The 18,524-nt window shown below is 42.6% G+C and overlaps 1 protein-coding gene across 4 annotated transcripts in view; it reads right to left on the reverse strand.

Annotated features, from left to right (window-relative positions):
- Window positions 1–18,524, reverse strand: part of SERGEF (secretion regulating guanine nucleotide exchange factor) — a 246,322-nt gene that overhangs the window by 77,413 nt on the left and 150,385 nt on the right. Inside the window, exon 12 of one of the 4 annotated variants that reach the window (XM_082476672.1) lies at window positions 109–2,342. The exons of the other annotated variants lie outside the window; for them this stretch is intronic. Within the exon in view, the coding sequence (XP_082332798.1) occupies window positions 2,274–2,342 (69 nt within the window). The 3' untranslated portion in view covers window positions 109–2,273. Of the gene's footprint in view, window positions 1–108; window positions 2,343–18,524 lie in introns of those variants that run through there. 4 annotated transcript variants of the gene reach the window in all.

Consider the following 18,524-nt stretch of genomic DNA (forward strand, 5'->3'; position numbering starts at 1 on the left):
GAGGGCAGGGGCTCCAGAGCCCACCCACCCACCCCACCTGGCATATCTGCACACAGCAGGGCTGCACCTGGCCCTGCCGGGATGCCTTCAGTGGGAGGCAGAGAAGGGGCAGTAAGGGAGGTTTTGGTTCCTGCGCTTTGAAGCCTGACAGAACTGAATTCAAATATGAGCTCCACTGCATTCTTGTTACTTAACCTTGGGCAAGACACAACTTTTCTTTGCCTCTGTTTCCTCATCTGTAAAATGGAGATAATGAAACTGATCTTAGAGTATTGTTGTACAGATAAAACAAGCAGTCCTTGGCACAGAACAGATGCTCAATAAATGCAGCTATTATAGCTATTCTCTGTTGTCTGGCCTGTTGCTCCACAATGCCCTCATGGTGAAGCCTCTCATGGCAGGGGTAGCAAGGGACAGGAGGTCACTCCGAGAAGGAGAAAGACTCTAAGCTGAAAGCACCTTAGAGGTACTTAGGTCAAGGAGTCCCACACATGGCTAAGCATCACAATAACCAAGTGGCTTGTTAACAGTACTGATTCAGGTCCTTGCCCTAGACATTGGGTTTGAGGAAGCCTGTCTAGGGATGTGGGAATTTGCATTTTAATAAGCTTCCCTGGTGATTCTGATGCACTGCCAGGTTTGAGAACTTTTGAATTAGGCCAGTCACCTCCTTAAAAATAAATGGATGAATGAATTACTGTTTTTTTCTTCCATTATGAGCATAAGCAGGGTCATTACAAAATATGCAGAAAACATGGGAAAACAAAAAGTAAAAAGTGAAAAATAATTCAATCAACACATACTGAATGCCCATTAAATGCCAGGCCCTCTGCTAAGTACTGGGGATATGGCCCTCAAGAGATGTCCAGTTTATGTGTGGAGACAGAAAGACAGAAACAGACACAGAAGACTAACATGATACATAGGTGTTAGAGGCCCCTTATGAAATGTACAGGAACAGAGATGAGGGAGCAATTGATTCTTTCTAAGAAGTTGGGGAAATCTAAAGCTGGCCCAGAAGGAGAACAGGTGTTCACTTGCTGGACAAGGGAGGGAAGGGCATTTCAGGAGGGATGAACAGGACATATAAAAGCATACAAAGGGAAAGGCATTTGTTAGGAAAATGTCCTAAGGTCACCACAGTAAGGTCGTCATATATGGTAAATAGCGGTGGCACAGGGATGCTGGTGTGAATGGCTAGAGCTAGATTGTGAAGAATCCCAGAGGACATCAAGAATGTTGCCTACATTGGGAAGTATGATTTTCCCAGTATTTTTTTTAACATATGCCTTTTTGTTTTCATTTTTATGTGACCAACTTAGTCAAGCAGATGGGCCATAAATTTATCTAATCCCAGTTGTTGGACATTTAGGCAACTTCTAATTGTAATAATTATAAAACACTATGATCGACATCTTTAACCATAAAGCTCTTTCCATATTTAAGATCTTTCCTAAGCAGTTTCAGGATATGAATTAAGAAATGAAAGTGAATGGACATCTTCAAGGCTCTTGGTAAATAGTTCCAAAGGATTTTCTGAAAGTGGCCCATTTTTATAAATGAGGAGTAAGGCCCAGGGAGCTTACATGTCTCATCCAAGTCACACTGTTGGATGGGGGTGGAACCAAGAGCAATCCTGGAATCTCCTAACTCCTGGTCCAGGGCTCTTTCTTCTACATCATATTGCTTTCCTACAGATCAAGGCTGAGTGCAGTAAGATCTATTTGGCCAATGCCTCTGATCACTTCCAAGTAAGGACTTTAGGTTAGCAATGTACACGGGTAGGAGATGAGAGTAATATGTGTATGTTTACATGCACATGTGAAGCTCTATATATGAGCCTTTTTTCCCAACCGTATCATGTATGCTCCCCTTATATTACAGTTTCTGTTCTGGTCAAGCATATCTTACACTGTCTTACCTTCATACCTTTGACCCTACATGAAATGTCTCCTGTTCTCCTATTCAAATTCTATGCATATTTTTATGCATAGGAATCCTGTCATTTTTAAAGACAGACCTACATGATCCAAAAAGCATTTCCAGACTATGAGCATTTACTATCAGTAACATCCATTTATGATACTTACTTTATTGCTTTGCAGCACCTCTTCTATTGATGTAAAATTATTTAAGTTTACCTATGAATAAAAATCTGCCTCAGGCTCTGTTACTAGAAAGAGATAAAACAAAAAAACCCCACCCTCCTTAAGCGAATGAAAATATATTTACTTCAGAAAGGCACTTCTAGAGTTTGATGGGCTCAAGACAGGTCAGTCCATTCCCCTGAACCTTCCACATCTCAGTAGTGGACATCTTGGTAAAACCGAAAGAGCGCTGGACTAGGAGACAGAATAGTAACAGTTTCCATGTGCTAAGGGCCTACTCTGACCAGGCACAACGCTAGCTGCTTTATGTGCATTATATACTTGGAATAACCTTAAAATAATTTCAGCAAGGGAACTATTATTCTCCCTGTTTTTACAGATGAGAAATGTTGGGACCTGAGAGACTGAGTAATTTGCTCAAGGTCAATACCATTAGTAAATGTCAAAACTGAGATTTAAACCCAGGTATGTCTGGGTCAAAAACCATTTTTTTTCTGCTTTACTGCCCTACCTTGGCAAATGTCATTTCAGTTCTAGCTCTGCTACTCTTAAGCTATATGATCCCCAAAAAGGCATTCATGCTGAGTCCTGTTTCTCTTACATGTGAGATGGGGATAACTATGTCCCCATCCTGCTCCTCATTCCCAACGCACACAAAGGGCTGTTGCCATGATTAAATGATACAATGAGTGTAAGAGACCCAGACAGATGTACAGATTGTTATTAGAGTCCTGAACATCACGACTGGTCATTCTAATGAGGACTGGAGACTCTGCTAAGATTCTCTATCATTTAAGGAGGATTTAATTATGCTCACTAGACAGCCCCTTCTAGCATCAGAAAGTGAATGGCTGCAATGCATTTCAAAATGACCCTCAACAACAACTGAAGCCACGGGGTTAATACTCTGAGAAAATCCATTAACCAAAACACTGTAACCCTTGAGCACTCTGGGGAATCATGGTCTCCCAGGATGTTTTCCTGCTCCATCATTTAGATGTATGTATTTGTATACAAACGTGTGTGTGCACGCACACACGTTTCACCAGCACGCATGTCTAGAGAGAGGGATTCAGCAGAAGGGAGGCTGGGCTGGAGCTCCACCACCAGGGGGCCAGTTATAAACTGGTTTGGGGTATCTATTCCAGTTTTCCAGAGGCTTCTGGTAAAACATCAGGAGACCTGGTTTAAAGTTCAGATTCTGCTGCTTACTAGTTGTATAACCTTGGGCAAGATCCTTGACCTGTCAGCCTCAGTTTCCTTTTACATAAAATAGGGATAATGCCTATCTTAGACAAATGAGTTAACCTCCCCGGGCTGCTGTTTCCTCTGCTGTAAAACTGATGCCACAGTTACTTTGTGTTTCGTGCTTACTGTGTACCTGGCCCTGTGCTGAGGCTCTACATGCATTCTTTCACTCATCCTCACAGGCCTGTGGGATGAGTACTATTATCTCCAGTTGACAGATAAGGAGACCTACACTCAGAGGAGTTCAGTAATTTGCCCCAGGCCACGCAGTGTTAAGTTGCAGAGTTAGGATTCAAACCCTGTTCTCTTTGCTTTGAAATCCTGTGCTCTTAGCCACTAAACCATACTCCAGCCTACCAGAGGGGTGCTGCAAGGAAGACATGAAATAACATTTGCTATTATTATTCTTCTTATGTGCCTCCTGGGTGCCCAGTAGTCTGCATTCCTCTTCTACGTCGCATGAGCGCCAGGAGGCTCTCCAGAGCTCTGAGGCTGGCGGGCTCTGTGGGGCATGTGTGCCTCTGGAGAACAAGACCTGCTGGAAAAATATTTACTGCCGCGCCCTGAATTCATGAAGTCAGCCACACTGTGAATATGGGCAGGGGTGATGGATGAAATTCCTCCAAAGTTTTAAGCTGAAGGCCAGTTTGGCGGTGAGAGAACCTAGAGTAAAGACTAGAAGCCTGAAGACTAGAGTAAAACACTCGTGTTCAAGCATTTGCACGGATTCCCTTGAAGCTGATGGTAACCAAGGCGACCGTGCTGGATTCCAATGAGGAGAAAGACAGGATTGCCAAGGCAGGAGAAGCTGGGCAATCCCCTCCCCACCCCGACCCTCCACTGCTTACACAGAAAGGAGGAAGGGACACATGAGGAAGACACCACATTTTTAAAAAAAATTGTTTTATTAGTTACCTATTTTATACATATTAGTGTATATGTGTCAATCCCAATCTCCCAATTCATCCCACCACCTCCCCACCACCTTCCCCCCTTGGTGAAGACACCACATTTTTAAATCTTAGGCTGGATGGAACTAAAAATAGAACTGTGATTCAAATGTCTATTACTGAGTCCTCTGCCTTTGCACTCTGGAAACCAGATTGTTTCACCCCTCATCAAATCGACGTCCCCAAGGTGCTCATTCCCACAGCTCAGAGACTCAGGGCAGCAAGAATTACTGAGAGTCTAATGAGCACTTGGTACACACTGGGCCCTTTACACCCATGGTCTCATCTGAGCTGTACAATGACCCTGTGAGGCAGGTATTACCAATCCCATTTTACAGATGTGGAAATTGAGGCCCAGTTGGGCAGTATGACTTGCCCAAGGTCACTTAGCTAGTAGGTGGCAATGCTGGCTCCAGAACCCATGCTCTTTCAAATACACATGCCTGCTACATTTCAAAGTAAGAAGCTGAGCTTCATTTTAGGCTTAGTGAGTGATGAAAGCAACACTGCTATCCAGTTTGCCTTATGGCTCTGGGAAGGACTCAGCAGAGCAGCCATTTGAATGATTCACTCCTGTGACCGACAAGAAGACTTCTCTTGGTTATAGCTTCAGCAGCTGCTAAATCTGCTACACCTCCCCGCCCCCTCCAGCTGGCCCAGGGAGATGAAATTATTTATATAAGAATTTTAGTGGCCTCCTGCCTCGAGGCATGATTATCAGAGACTTTTAAGTGATAAAAATGTCATAAATCATAATAAAGGCTAAGAGGAGTCAGGGTTAGGGAAGATAACAGGCAAGAGGATATTCTGAAAAGCAAGGCAGTAGGTACAAATGCAACAGAATAACCCCCAAAGTTTACAAAAACACTTTCCTAGCAATTTCTTCATCTGATCCTCAGATGTTAGTATGTCTATTTTATAGATGATGAACCTTAACAAAAGGTTAAGGTCTAAGGTCCAAAGTCAGACAGAGGCTGGGACAGGAACCTAAGTGTGTCCTAATCCCCACCCAGTGCTTCCTCCAACCCACCCGCTCCCTAAAGTTGTGAAGACAGAAATCTGTAAGAACTATTAGAGAAGGAACCCTGTAGTCTTGCTCCCCTGAATGACAGGACCAGGGAGGGGAGAGTGGCTGTGTCAGTATCAGAGAGAGGCAGCACAGAATCAGAACATTTTTTCAAATCCCACCTTAGATATCTACCAATTGTACGACCCTGGGCAAGTCACTTCATCTCTCTGCCTTGATCTCCTCATTTCTAAAATGTGGTTCATAATGGTACCCATCTTATATGGTTGTTGTGACAATTAAATAGAGGAAAATAAACCATACATGCCATTTGCACCATACAAGCCATCTGCACCAAGGCAAATCTTGGTGAGTGTTAGTTGTCACCATTTTAATCGAAGGTGCCCAGCATACTGCATGGCACATAGAAGGTGCTCAGTGAATGTTCATTCCTTCGTCTTCCCCATGTTCCCATACCTCCCAGTGCACAAAACCCCCATCCATTATCTGCAGACCTGTTCAGAGGAGGTCTAGGATTGGAAATTGGGAAAGCAGAGGGTGCTTCTTCCCAGACAGCGTGCCTGGGCTGGCCTTATTTTAGGGGGCTGTGAGCTGGCACATAGTCATTCATCATGCTTTGTATACGTGCTTTCAGATCACTCCCCAGAAATTAGTGACTCCATCCTGGATTTTCCTCAGGAGACAGAGCTTTCATAGGTATGGGCTCCTCCTGAGGACCTAACCCTCACAATGGCGTCTTGACCCCTAGGGAGAAAGTCTTGTAAGACGGGTAGGTCCCTGCAAAAGTTGACCAGGAAAGCAGTCTCTGCTCTGGGCTAAGTTACTGCAGCAGCAGGAATAATCACAGAGTGGTTACAATGATGTAACATTATCAAAGGCATCACAACAGCACACCCTATACCAAAGCCACTTAGCAGAAACATTATCCATATATACATGAAGAAAAAACTATTTATGTAGATCTGCTTCACTAACCTCTCTTTACAGAAACTCTCTGACCTCTCTAAAGAGCTAAAAGTCTTCATGCCAATCTCCTACCAGGTCGTTCTATTTGGGTGTTCCACAGGCATCTCACACTTGGTTATGTTAAAAAATAAATCCATCACTTTCCCTAAAGCCTACTCTTTCCTCTCCATGTATGTCCTGTCTCGGTCAATGGCAACACATCTACCCAGTCTACCAAGCAGAAAACTTGGTACCACCCCTGATCCTGCCCATTCTTCTCCTTCTCTTCTCAACGCTGTTCATACCAGGTCACTTAGTCCCAACAAGCTGAGCGTGGCCTTTTAAGTCGATTCTGACTTTCTACCTCAGCTGCCACTACTTAATTCAGGTCCTCATCACCCTTCCCTTAAGGTAATGTTCTGGTTTCTCTTCGTCTCTCTGCTTCCAGGTTCTCTCTCCTTCAACTCAGCCTTCCTCCCATCCCCAGAATGATTTTCCTAAAATACAAGTTGGGGCTTCCCTGGTGGCGCAGTGGTTGAGAATCTGCCTGCCAATGCAGGGGACATGGGTTCGAGCCCTGGTCTGGGAAGATCCCACATGCCGCAGAGCAGCTAGGCCCGTGAGCCACAATTACTGAGCCTGCGCGTCTGGAGCCTGTGCTCCGCAACAAGAGAGGCTGCAATAGTGAGAGGCCCGTGCACCGCGATGAAGAGTGGCCCCCGTTTGCCACAACTAGAGAAAACCCTCGCACAGAAACGAAGACCCAACACAGCCATAAATTAATTAATTAATTAAATTAAATTAAGTATAAATATTAAAAAAAAAAAGATACAAGTTGGACTATGTGATGGTCAGTTTTATGTGTCAATCTGTACCCAGTTATTCAATCAAACGCTAATCTAAGTGTTGCTGTGAAGGTATTTTGTAGCTGTGATTAACCTCTATAATCAGTTGATTTTATTGATACATAAAGGAGATTAATTCTAGATAATCTGGGTGAGCCTGTGCCAGTCAGTTGAAAGTCCTTACGAAGAGAACCGGGGTGTCCCTGAGGAAGAAGTTCTGCCTATTGACTGGAGCATCAGCCTGCCCTTCCTGAAGATCTACCCTGTGGATTTCAGACTTGCCATCTTCCACAGTTGTATATGCAGATTCTGTGCATTAAATCTCTTAATATATGTCTCCTACTGGGTCTGTTTCTCTGGTTGAACCTGGGCAGAGTGTTTCTGTCTCTGAAACAAAATCTTTATTTTGATAGAACCTATTAGACTAGTAAAAATTAGTAGCTGGATCAGTCCCAGTTTTGGCAAGGATGTGGAGTTATAGAAATCTTCAAAACTAACAAACCATTGTAAGTCAACTACACTCCAATAAAAATTAATTTTTAAAAAAGGGATAATATTTAGCATTGATTAAAAAAAAAGAAATCTTTATGTACTGCTGGTGTCATGTATCAGGTCCTTTACATATATTATCCTACTTAATTGTCATAATAACGCTTTAAGTATTCTCATTCTCTTTATCCACATAGGAAAACTGAGACTCAGGAAGGTTGTAATTCACTCAAAGTAACACAGCTAGAAAATGCCAGGGCTGAGATCTGAAACCTAGTCAGGCAACTGTCATGGACTTAGTGTCCCCACTAAATCACATTGAATTCATTTGAGAATTATAATAAAACAATATTTATTAAAACTATGATATTCTGGGCTTCCCTGGTGGCGCAGTGGTTGAGAATCTGCCTGCCAATGCAGGGGACACGGGTTCGAGCCCTGGTCTGGGAAGATCCCACATGCCGCGGAGCAGCTGGGCCCGTGAGCCACAACTACTGAGCTTGCGCGTCTGGAGCCTGTGCTCCACAACAAGAGAGGCCGCGACAGTGAGAGGCCCGCGACTGTGATGAAGAGTGGCCCCCGCTCGCCACAACCAAAGAAAGCCCTCGCACAGAAACGAAGACCCAACACAGCCAAAAATAAATAAATAAATAAATAAATAAATAAATTTAAGAACAGTTTAAAAAAAAAAAAAAAAACTATGATATTCTATCTTGCTTTTTATGCAAAATGATTACTTTTCCTTTCTAATCAGTTATACATTTTACAACATCAGGAAGCCTTTATGAAGCAAGAAGTCGGGGGGGGGGGGACCAGATTATTATCTTTATTTTTATAGTTGTTCAATTAAAGCCCTTGAAGGGCAAGCATATTATTTACTTAAAGTCACACACAAAAAACAGAAGATTAATAAAAGCATCTGAATAGTCTAAAGGGCCAGATTAAAAAGAAATCTTCCTTAGGGTATGGGAAGTCCTGCATTTGGAAGGTATCTGTTTCAAATACTCCCTTCTGAGAACACGGCCACAGCCACCTCCCCCGGCTTTGCCTCACTAGTGCCAGCTGACCAGGAATCATGGAGGCAGTCAACACCCTCTCTTACATTTATGCCCAATTAAGTGTTACTCTGCTGACTTCAGCTCACATTTCCACCCCTGTTTAGCTTCTGATCTTATCATCCTTTGTGTATATAAACCCTCCCAGTTTTCTTTATCGTAGAAAGTGGAACACTCTCCTTCTTTGCTTTCACCGGGACAGGCTGAGGCTGGAGCTTTTTGGCAGCCATAAGAGATCCCTTTGCATCTCTTATCAATTTATTGATAATTTGGGAGAATATCACTCACTAATTATGAATCCACCACTTTGGATACCCAGATCCTTACACTGTAGAGCACCCAGGACAATGTTCTTCTCCTTGAGTTATTTAACCTCTCTGTGCCTTAGTTTCTCTATCTGTGCAACAGGTATAATAACAGTACCTACTTTATGGTTGATGTAAAGAATAAATTAATATTGTGTAAAACTGCATATGGTTCATGGTAAGGACCAATTATGTCAACTGTTACTGTTATCATGGTCCCTAAAGATTATTTGAGAGTTGATAATCTCCTTTGTTGGCTTCCTAGGCCCTTATTTCTCCTTACCTTCCCCCCAAAAGCTGAATTATTGAAATCTTTACCTTTTTTTTTTTTCTAAGTATAACTGAGTTCATGTAGCAACCCCTGGGAGAGGCTCAAAAGTTAAGAAATAAAAGGAAACAGGTATAATTTCTGTCTGTTGCCAGGCTGCATTTGCTAAAAACCTGTGAGCTGCTGCAGCAGAGGGAAATGGAGGATATGGTACCTCCGGTGTGGATGTGTAGCAGAAACTACCCAGAAGTGAGCCCAATCAAGGACTCCTGAGGCCACGGCTGCCAGGTCAGCGTGACAAGGGTGGGGGCCTTGGAGCTCACCTCAGAAGTTGCTGATGCTCTGTCTCCAAAGAGGTGTGGTGGTGCCAGCTAGAGTCAGGACCTGGGGGCTGGCATCCTGGGCTCAGCCTCTGACTTGCTGTGTGACTCTGGGCAAATCATTTCTTCACTTAGGCCTTCATTTCCTCTTCTGTGGGGATTAGGTCATTTCTGAAGTCCGCTCCACCTTCAAAGTCTGTGATTCTAGGACCCTATGCCTCTTCTTACATTAGATCAGCTAAAATTCTGCTCCCCTCCCTCAGAAAGGCAGTCCCCTCCCATAGTAGAAGCCTATAAGCCTTTGGCCATCCATTCCATTTGGCAAAATTAAATTTTTAAAAAGCATCTGTCCAAGAGTCCCTATCATTTTACTTGCGGGGTTTTTTTTTTTTTTGTCTTCTTGCTATATAATGCCATTTGCTGAAAATTTCTGCAAGTCAGTTCCCAACTGATCACAGTAAATTCTCTTCATGTGCAGAATTTATTTAAGAAGTGCTGCCTGAATAAAGTGAACAGGTTCAAAAAACTGACAAAGCACAAAGGCCACATAAGAGGCTACTGGCATATGCATGCATGCCACACTAGGGTCACACTGCACAGCTTCCTAAATCAGCATCTTGGCTGCCACGGGAAGAGGGAGGGACTGGCCTTGGAGTGGAACTGGAGTTGCAACTAGTATGGGGCAGAGTCCGAGCCAAGAAGTCTGATGGGGATTCAGGAGCCACAATGCCTAGTCGTAACAATCAGACATCCAGTGTGCTGAGGCCAAAAGGGCAGCAGCACCTTCCTTGCCGCAAGCTGAAAACCACAAACTTACCGAACTAGTTATCTTACAAAGCCACAAAATCAAACCCACTGCCATTCCTCCAAGATTCCTTTGTTGACCAGCTATTCGCTTCTGAAAACAGATCAGATCAAGTCATTCCTCTGCTTTAAGACCTTTCCTGCTCCTTGTTACCAAAGAGGATGAAGTCCTGTCTCCTCATGCTTCAGGCATCCCCACAGCCTTGTTTCCCACTGCTTTGTTCCCCTCCCAATCCCCTCTTTTCCCCCAATTAGCCATGTCTTCTGCATGCTTTTGTTCATGTTGATCCCATTCCCTGGAATGTCTTTCTCTTCCTCCTGCTCATCCTTTAAGACCCACCTCAAACATCATGTCTTCTCTTAGAAGTATTCCCTAACCCCATGCTAGGGTGAAGGTGTGAGTTTATGAATTTTATGAACAAGACGCAGTCTCAGAAAGTGTCAGAGCTGGAAGAGACCTTGAAGATTATCTTACAGATTTCTTTTATTTTATCCAAAAAGAAAAGCACACCCAGAGAAGGAAAGTGCCTGCCCAAGGTGACAGCAGCTAATCTGGTACTCAGGTCCCTTGGCCCAGGACTCTTTCTACTACATGGTGCAGCTTCTTAATGAGTGACTAAATCTGTGAATAATCAAACGGGCAAACAGAATGCTGCTGAAGCCTTGCCTAGGGAGAGCACTTTGGAATGAATGTCACAGCTGTTCTGCATTTAAGGGCTTAGGTGCACCCGGGAGGAAGAGGGGATTCCACAGAGATGAGAGGCAACAGGGACAGCCACTGGGTAGGTGGTATTTAGGGGTCCTGGTGCAAGCTGAGGCCTGTGGGTGCTACACTGAGGCAACACTGAGAGTCTGGGCGTTCATAGGGAGATACCAGGGTGCTACTTAAGACTCAGGAAGCTTGCTCCTGTCTATGGAAGGACAGAGCAGGCTCATGGGCCTGACTGCTTGGCCATTGTTAAAGCTGCCCCACACTGCACATGGTCCCCTAGGTGCTAGGCTCTGAGGATAGACTGGGATACAGGCTGGCCTCTGCCCCTCCAGACAAGTATTGTACTATCAGTTGATATTGCTTTTTTCTGTCTTCCAAAGAAGTCACGTGCATGCTATAAGCTTAGTATAATAAATGCTGCTTAATATGCTAATTAAGCCAAAGCCTGACCTCTGCAGGGAGCACTTGAGGGGAAAAATGCAGACCTCAGAGTCAGCAGATGTCAGTCTGAATCCAGGGCTTCACCTCTTTGAGTCTCCATTTTCCCATCTGGAAAACCCGTCTACCTTCTACCTTGCATGGTGATGACCTAATGAAATGATATATGCAAAATGCTCAGAGTGGCGCCCATACTTAGTAGGTATCTACTACTGTCAGTTCTCTTTTACTCTGTAAAAAGGTATTATCTTAAAAAAAAAAAATCCACTGCTGCAATCATCAACTTTTGAGTGTCTTCCTAAATAACCCTTAATGGCACCACACTGTCTGTACAGTAAAGTCAATGTTACTGGAGACGGCCTTAGCTGACCCTCTGCTGTCTTGCTGGCTGACCACTTGTCTCTCAACCATGATTCACACTTTAAAGCCTTCCTTCCCTTTGCTCATGTTGATCCCTCAGCACAGAACGCTCTTTACCCTTCCTCCACTCAGGAACCCCCTCTGCCATGAGGATTTCCAAAACTAATCATTCCTTCCTCTTCACTCTTTCTGATTCTTGTCACCCTCTGCTTTGCACTCACTCATCTGTTCATTCAGTATTTATTAAGCACATACCACATGCCAGGCTTAAGTCTCTTTCCCATTAAATGTGAGTTCCATAAGGTAAGACCATTTGCTGTATTCCTTCTCAGCACCCAGAATGCTACAGGGCACATTATCAGTCACGAGCAAGCTGATGGGAGGGAATAAGGAAAATACTGTATATAACATTCATTCAGCTTTTAACAAACATACAAAGCACCTACTGCATGCAAGACAAATGTAGACAGTGCAGGTCTATTAAGATGTACAACAGAGTTTGGTCACATGAGGACAGACTTGAGTGATGGAGCAGATTTTAGAACTATTTCCCAGATGGGGATTCTAAGGCCTGGAGAGGGAGGGGGCCTGCCCAGGATCACACAGAGAGTTAGTGGCAGACAGAGCTGGGAGCAGAGCTCAGCCCTTCCACTGCAGAAGGCTGTCTCTGTCTTGCTCTAAACTCTTCGTACTTTTTTACTTTGAGCTCACCTTAGTTAGATTTACGTTTGCAAGGCCCCAAGCCTCTTGAGTATTTGTAAACCAGTGCAGTGAGTCACAATTACAGTTTTTGCTACTGTAAGTAACTCCAAAAAGGACCAGAGCATTATGCCAAAACATGGTGGTTAATCTCGTGCCCAAAAAGGGTGGCATGAGAGAGTGAGTAATTTAGCAAGTTATGTGAGCCTCCTTGACAGCCTGGCACCCTCACCTGTGGTCTCATGTAGAATGGCTACTGTGGAGTGACACAAACATTGCTTCTTTAGGAGTAACAGTGAAAAACTTTACTGAGAGCTAAGAAGGCACTTTTTGTGATGTGAGGCTACGCCCTGAAAACAAATGACTCAATAGAAATGTGACTCGAATGATAACCAATGGTCTGTAAAAATATCTCTGTATTAATTGTGAAACATCTCTCCTGAATGTGAAAGATCTGATCACATTCTGGCCTGGCAAAGAAGAAAATATGGTGTCTCAAGCGGTGTGATATTGGCAACAAGTACATCACCTCCACAGCTGAGAGAAGCAGGACCTGGGACAGAGCACTCAGAACCTAGGGAATGACTTAAAAGACGCTGCTCTGCCTTAGCAGTCCCTCTCCACGTGGCAAACAGCTGGGGAGATCACAACCACTTAGGAAAGCTCCTTGAGAACCATCCACAAGCCCTGTGTAAGCAACATGAGCTGGCTGCAAGTGTTGGCCCCAGCTCTGCCACTGACTAGCTGGGCAATCTTGGGTTAAGTCATTGCTTCTCTTTATGCCTTAGGGCTACTCTGGTAGTGACAGGACTCAGGAAGGCAGCCAAAAAAAGTAAATTCAATAAATAGTGTTGAGACTATTGAATAGCTACCTGGAAAAATAATGAAGTTGAATCCATACCTGACATTGTATATCAGGATAAATTCCAAATGGATCAAAGATTTATTTGTACAATATAAAACCATAATGTACTAGAATAAAATATGAGGAAAGTCCTTTATACCGTGGTGTGGGGAGGGATCCTCTAACTCAAAATGCAGAAGCCATAAAGGAAAAGACTGGTAAATTTCATCTACAGTGAAAGAAAAAGTTGCATGGTAAAAATATGACAAAATAAAAACATCAAAAGCAAAAACAAAAAGCAAAAATCTAGGACTAGGAACCAAGATGGCGGAGTAGAAGGATGTGCTCTCACTCCCTCTTGTGAGAACACCAGAATCACAACTAGCTGCTGGACAATCATCAACCGGAAGACACTGGAACTCACCAAAAAAGATACCCCACATCCAAAGACAAAGGAGAAGCCACAATGAGATGGTAGGAGGGGCACAATCACAGTAAAATCAAATCCCAAAGCTCCTGGGTGGGTGACTCACAGACTGGAGAACACTTACACCACAGAAGTCCACCCAGTGGAGTGAAGGTTCTGAGCCCCACGTCAGGCTTCCCAACCTGGGGGTCCGGCAACGGGAGGAGGAATTCCTAGAGAATCAGACTTTGAAGACTAGTGGGATTTGACTGCAGGACTTCGACAGGACTGGGGGAAACAGAGACCGCACTCTTGGAGGGCACACACAAAGTAGCATGCGCATCGGGACCCAGAGGAAGGAGCAGTGACCCCAGGAGAGACTGAACCAGACCTACCTGCTAGTGTTGGAGGGTCTCCTGCAGAGGCGGGGGGTGGCTGTGGCTCACCGTGGGGACAAGGACACTGGCAGCAGAAGTTCTGGGAAGTACTCCTTGGCGTAAGCACTCCCAGAGTCTGTCATTAGCCCCACCAAAGAGCCCGGGTAGGCTCCAGTGTTGGGTTGCCTCAGGCCAAACAACCAACAGGGAGGGAAAACAGCCCCACTCATCAGCAGTCAAGCAGATTAAAGTTTTACTGAGCTCTGCCCACCAGAGCAACAGTCAGCTCTACCCACCACCAGTCCCTCCCATCAGGAAACTTGCACAAGCCTCTTAGATAGCCTCATCCACCAGAGGGCAGACAGCAGAAGCAAGAAGAACTACAATCCTGCAGCCTGTGGAACAAAAACCACATTCACAGAAAGATAGACAAGATGAAAAGGCAGAGGGCTATGTACCAGATGAAGGAACAAGATAAAATCCCAGAAAAACAACTAAATGAAGTGGAGATAGGCAACCTTCCAGAAAAAGAATTCAGAATAATGATAGTGAAGATGATCCAGGACCTCGGAAAAAGAATGAATGGAGGCAAAGATCGAAAAGATGCAAGAAATGTTTAACAAAGATTTAGAAGAATTAAAGAACAAACAAACAGAGACGAACAATACAATAACTGAAATGAAAACTACACTAGAAGGAATCAATAGCAGAATAACTGAGGCAGAAGAACGGATAAGTGACCTGGAAGACAGAATGGTGGAATTCACTGCTGTGGAACAGAATAAAGAAAAAAGAATGAAAAGAAATGAAGACAGCCTAAGAGACCTCTGGGACAACATTAAACGCAACAACATTTGCATTATAGGGGTCCCAGAAGGAGAAGAGAGAGAGAAAGGACCCGAGAAAATATTTGAAGAGATTATAGTCGAAAACTTCCCTAACATGGGAAAGGAAATAGCCACCCAAGTCCAGGAAGCGCAGAGAGTCCCATACAGGATAAACCCAAGGAGAAACACACCGAGACACATAGTAATCAAATTGGCAAAAATTAAAGACAAAGAAAAATTATTGAAAGCAGCAAGAGAAAAACACCAATAACATACAAGGGAACTCCCATAAGGTTAACAGCTGACTTCTCAGCAGAAACTCTACAAGCCAGAAGGGAGTGGCATGATATACTTAAGTGATGAAAGGGGAAAACCTACAACCAAGATTACTCTACCCAGGAAGGATCTCATTCAGATTCGATGGAGAAATCAAAAGCTTTACAGACAAGCAAAAGCTAAGAGAATTCAGCACCACAAAACCAGCTCTACAACAAACGCTAAAGGAACTTCCCTAAGTGGGAAACACAAGAGAAGAAAAGGACCTACAAAAACAAACCCAAAACAATTAAGAAAATGGTCATAGGAACATACCTATCGATAATTACCTTAAATGTGAATGGATTAAATGCTCCAACCAAAAGACACAGACTGGCTGAATGGATATAAAAACAAGACCCATATATATGCTGTCTACAGGAGACCCACTTCAGACCTAGGGATACATACAGACTGAAAGTGAGGGGATGGAAAAAGATATTCCATGCAAATGGAAATCAAAAGAAAGCTGGAGTAGCTATACTCATATCAGATAAAATAGACTTTAAAATAAAGAATGTTACAAGAGACAAGGAAGGACAGTACATAACGTTCAAGGGATCAATCCAAGAACGAGATATAACAATTATAAATATATATGCACCCAACAGGGGAGCACCTCAATACATAAGGCAACTGCTAACAGCTATAAAAGAGGAAATCAACAGTGACACAATAATAGTGAGGGACTTTAACACCTCACTTACACCAATGGACAGACCATCCAAACAGAAAATTAATAAGGAAACACAAGCTTTAAATGACTCTAATAGACCAGATAAATTTAATTGATATTTATAGGCCATTCCATCCAAAAACAGCAGATTACACTTCTTCTCAAGTGCGCACGGAACATTCTCCAGGATAGATCACATCTTGGGTCACAAATCAAGCCTCGGAAAATTTAAGAAGATTGAAATCATATCAAGCATCTTTTCTGACCACAACGCTATGAGATTAGAAATGAATTACAGGGGGAAAAAACGTAAAAAACTCAAACACATGGAGGCTAAACAGTACATTACTAAATAACCAAGAGATCACTGAAGAAATCAAAGAGGAAATAAAAAAAATACCTAGAGACAAATGACAATGAAAACACAATGATCCAAAACCTATGGGATGCAGCAAAAGTAGTTCTAAGAGGGAAGTTTATAGCTATACAAGCCTACCTCAAGAAACAAGAAAACTCTCAAATAAACAATCTAACCTTACACCTCAAGGAACTAGAGAAAGAAGAACAACAAAACCCAAAGTTAACAGAAGGAAAGAAATCATAAAGATCAGAGCAGAAATAAATGAAATAGAAAAAAAGAAAACAATAGCAAAGATCAAAAAAACTAAAAGCTGGTTCTTTGAGAAGATAAACCATTAGCCAGACTCATCAAGAAAAAGAGGGAGAGGACTCAAATCAATAAAATTAGAAATGAAAAAAGGAGAAGTTACAACAGACACCGCAGAAATACAAAGCATCCTAAGAGACTACTACAAGCAACTCTATGCCAATAAAATGGACAACCTGGAAGAAATGGACAAATTCTTAGAAAGGTATAACCTTCCAAGACTGGACCAGGAAGAAATAGAAAATATGAACAGACCAATCACAAGTAATGAAATTGAAACTGTGATTAAAAATCTTCCAACAAACAAAAAAGTCCAGGACCATATGGCTTCACCGGTGAATTCTATCAAACATTTAGAGAAGAGCTGACACCAATCCTTCTCAAACTCTTCCAAAAAATTGCAGAGGAAGGAACACTCCCAAACTCATTCTGTGAGGCCACCATCACCCTGATACCAAAACCAGACAAAGATACTACAAAAAAAAGGAAATTACAGACCAATATCACTGATGAATATAGATGCAAAAGTCCTCAACAAAATACTAGCAAACAGAATCCAACAACACATTAAAAGGATCAGACACCATGATCAAGTGGGATTTATCCCAGGGATGCAAGGATTCTTCAATATATGCAAATCAATCAATGTGATACACCATATTAACAAATTGAAGAATAAAAACCATGTGATTGTCTCAACAGATGCAGAAAAAGCTTTCGACAAAATTCAACACCCATTTATGATAAAAACTCTCCAGAAAGTGGGCATAGAGGGAACCTACCTCGACATAATAAAGGCCATATATGACAAACCCACAGCAAACATCATTCTCAATGGTGAAAAACTGAAAGCATTGCCTCTAAGATCAGGAACAAGACAAGAATGTCCACTCTCACCACTATTATTCAACATAGTTTTGGAAGTCCTAGCCATGGCAGTCAGAGAAGAAAAAGAAATAAAAGGAATCCAAATTGGAAAAGAAGAAGTAAAACTGTCACTGTTTGCAGAAGACATGATACTATACATAGAGAATCCTAAAACTGCCACCAGAAAACTACTAGAGCTAATCAATGAATTTGGTAAAGTTGCAGGATACAAAATTAATGCACAGAAATCTCTTGCATTCCTATACACTAATGATGAAAAATCTGAAAGAGAAATTAAGGAAACACTCCCATTTACCATTGCAACAAAAAGAATAAAATACCTAGGAATAAACCTACCTAGGGAGACAAAAGACCTGTATGCCAAAAACTATAAGACACTGATGAAAGAAATTAAAGATGATACCAACAGATGGAGAGATATACCATGTTCTTGGATTGGAAGAATCAATATTGTGAAAATGACTATACTACCCAAAGCAATCTACAGATACAGTGCAATCCCTATCAAATTACCAATGGCATTTTTTACAGAACTAGAACAAAAAATCTTAAAATTTGTATGGAAACACAAAAGACCCCGAATAGCCAAAGCAGTCTTGAGGGAAAAAAATGGAGCGGGAGGAATCAGACTCCCTGACTTCAGAGTATACTACAAACCTACAGTAATCAAGACAATATGGTACTGGCACAAAAACAGAAACATAGATCAATGGAACAAGATAGAAAGCCCAGAGATAAACCCACGCACCTATGGTCAACTAATCTGACAAAGGAGGCAAGGATATACAATGGAGAAAAGACAGTCTCTTCAATAGTGGTGCTGGGAAAACTGGACAGCTACATGTAAAAGAATGAAATTAGAACACTCCCTAACACCATACACAAAAATAAACTCAAAATGGATTCAAGACCTAAATTTAAGACCGGACACTATAAAACTCTTAGAGGAAA

This window comes from Balaenoptera physalus (genome assembly GCF_965194825.1).
Source record: "Balaenoptera physalus genome assembly, chromosome: 10".
Classification (NCBI taxonomy): Eukaryota; Metazoa; Chordata; class Mammalia; order Artiodactyla; family Balaenopteridae; genus Balaenoptera; species Balaenoptera physalus.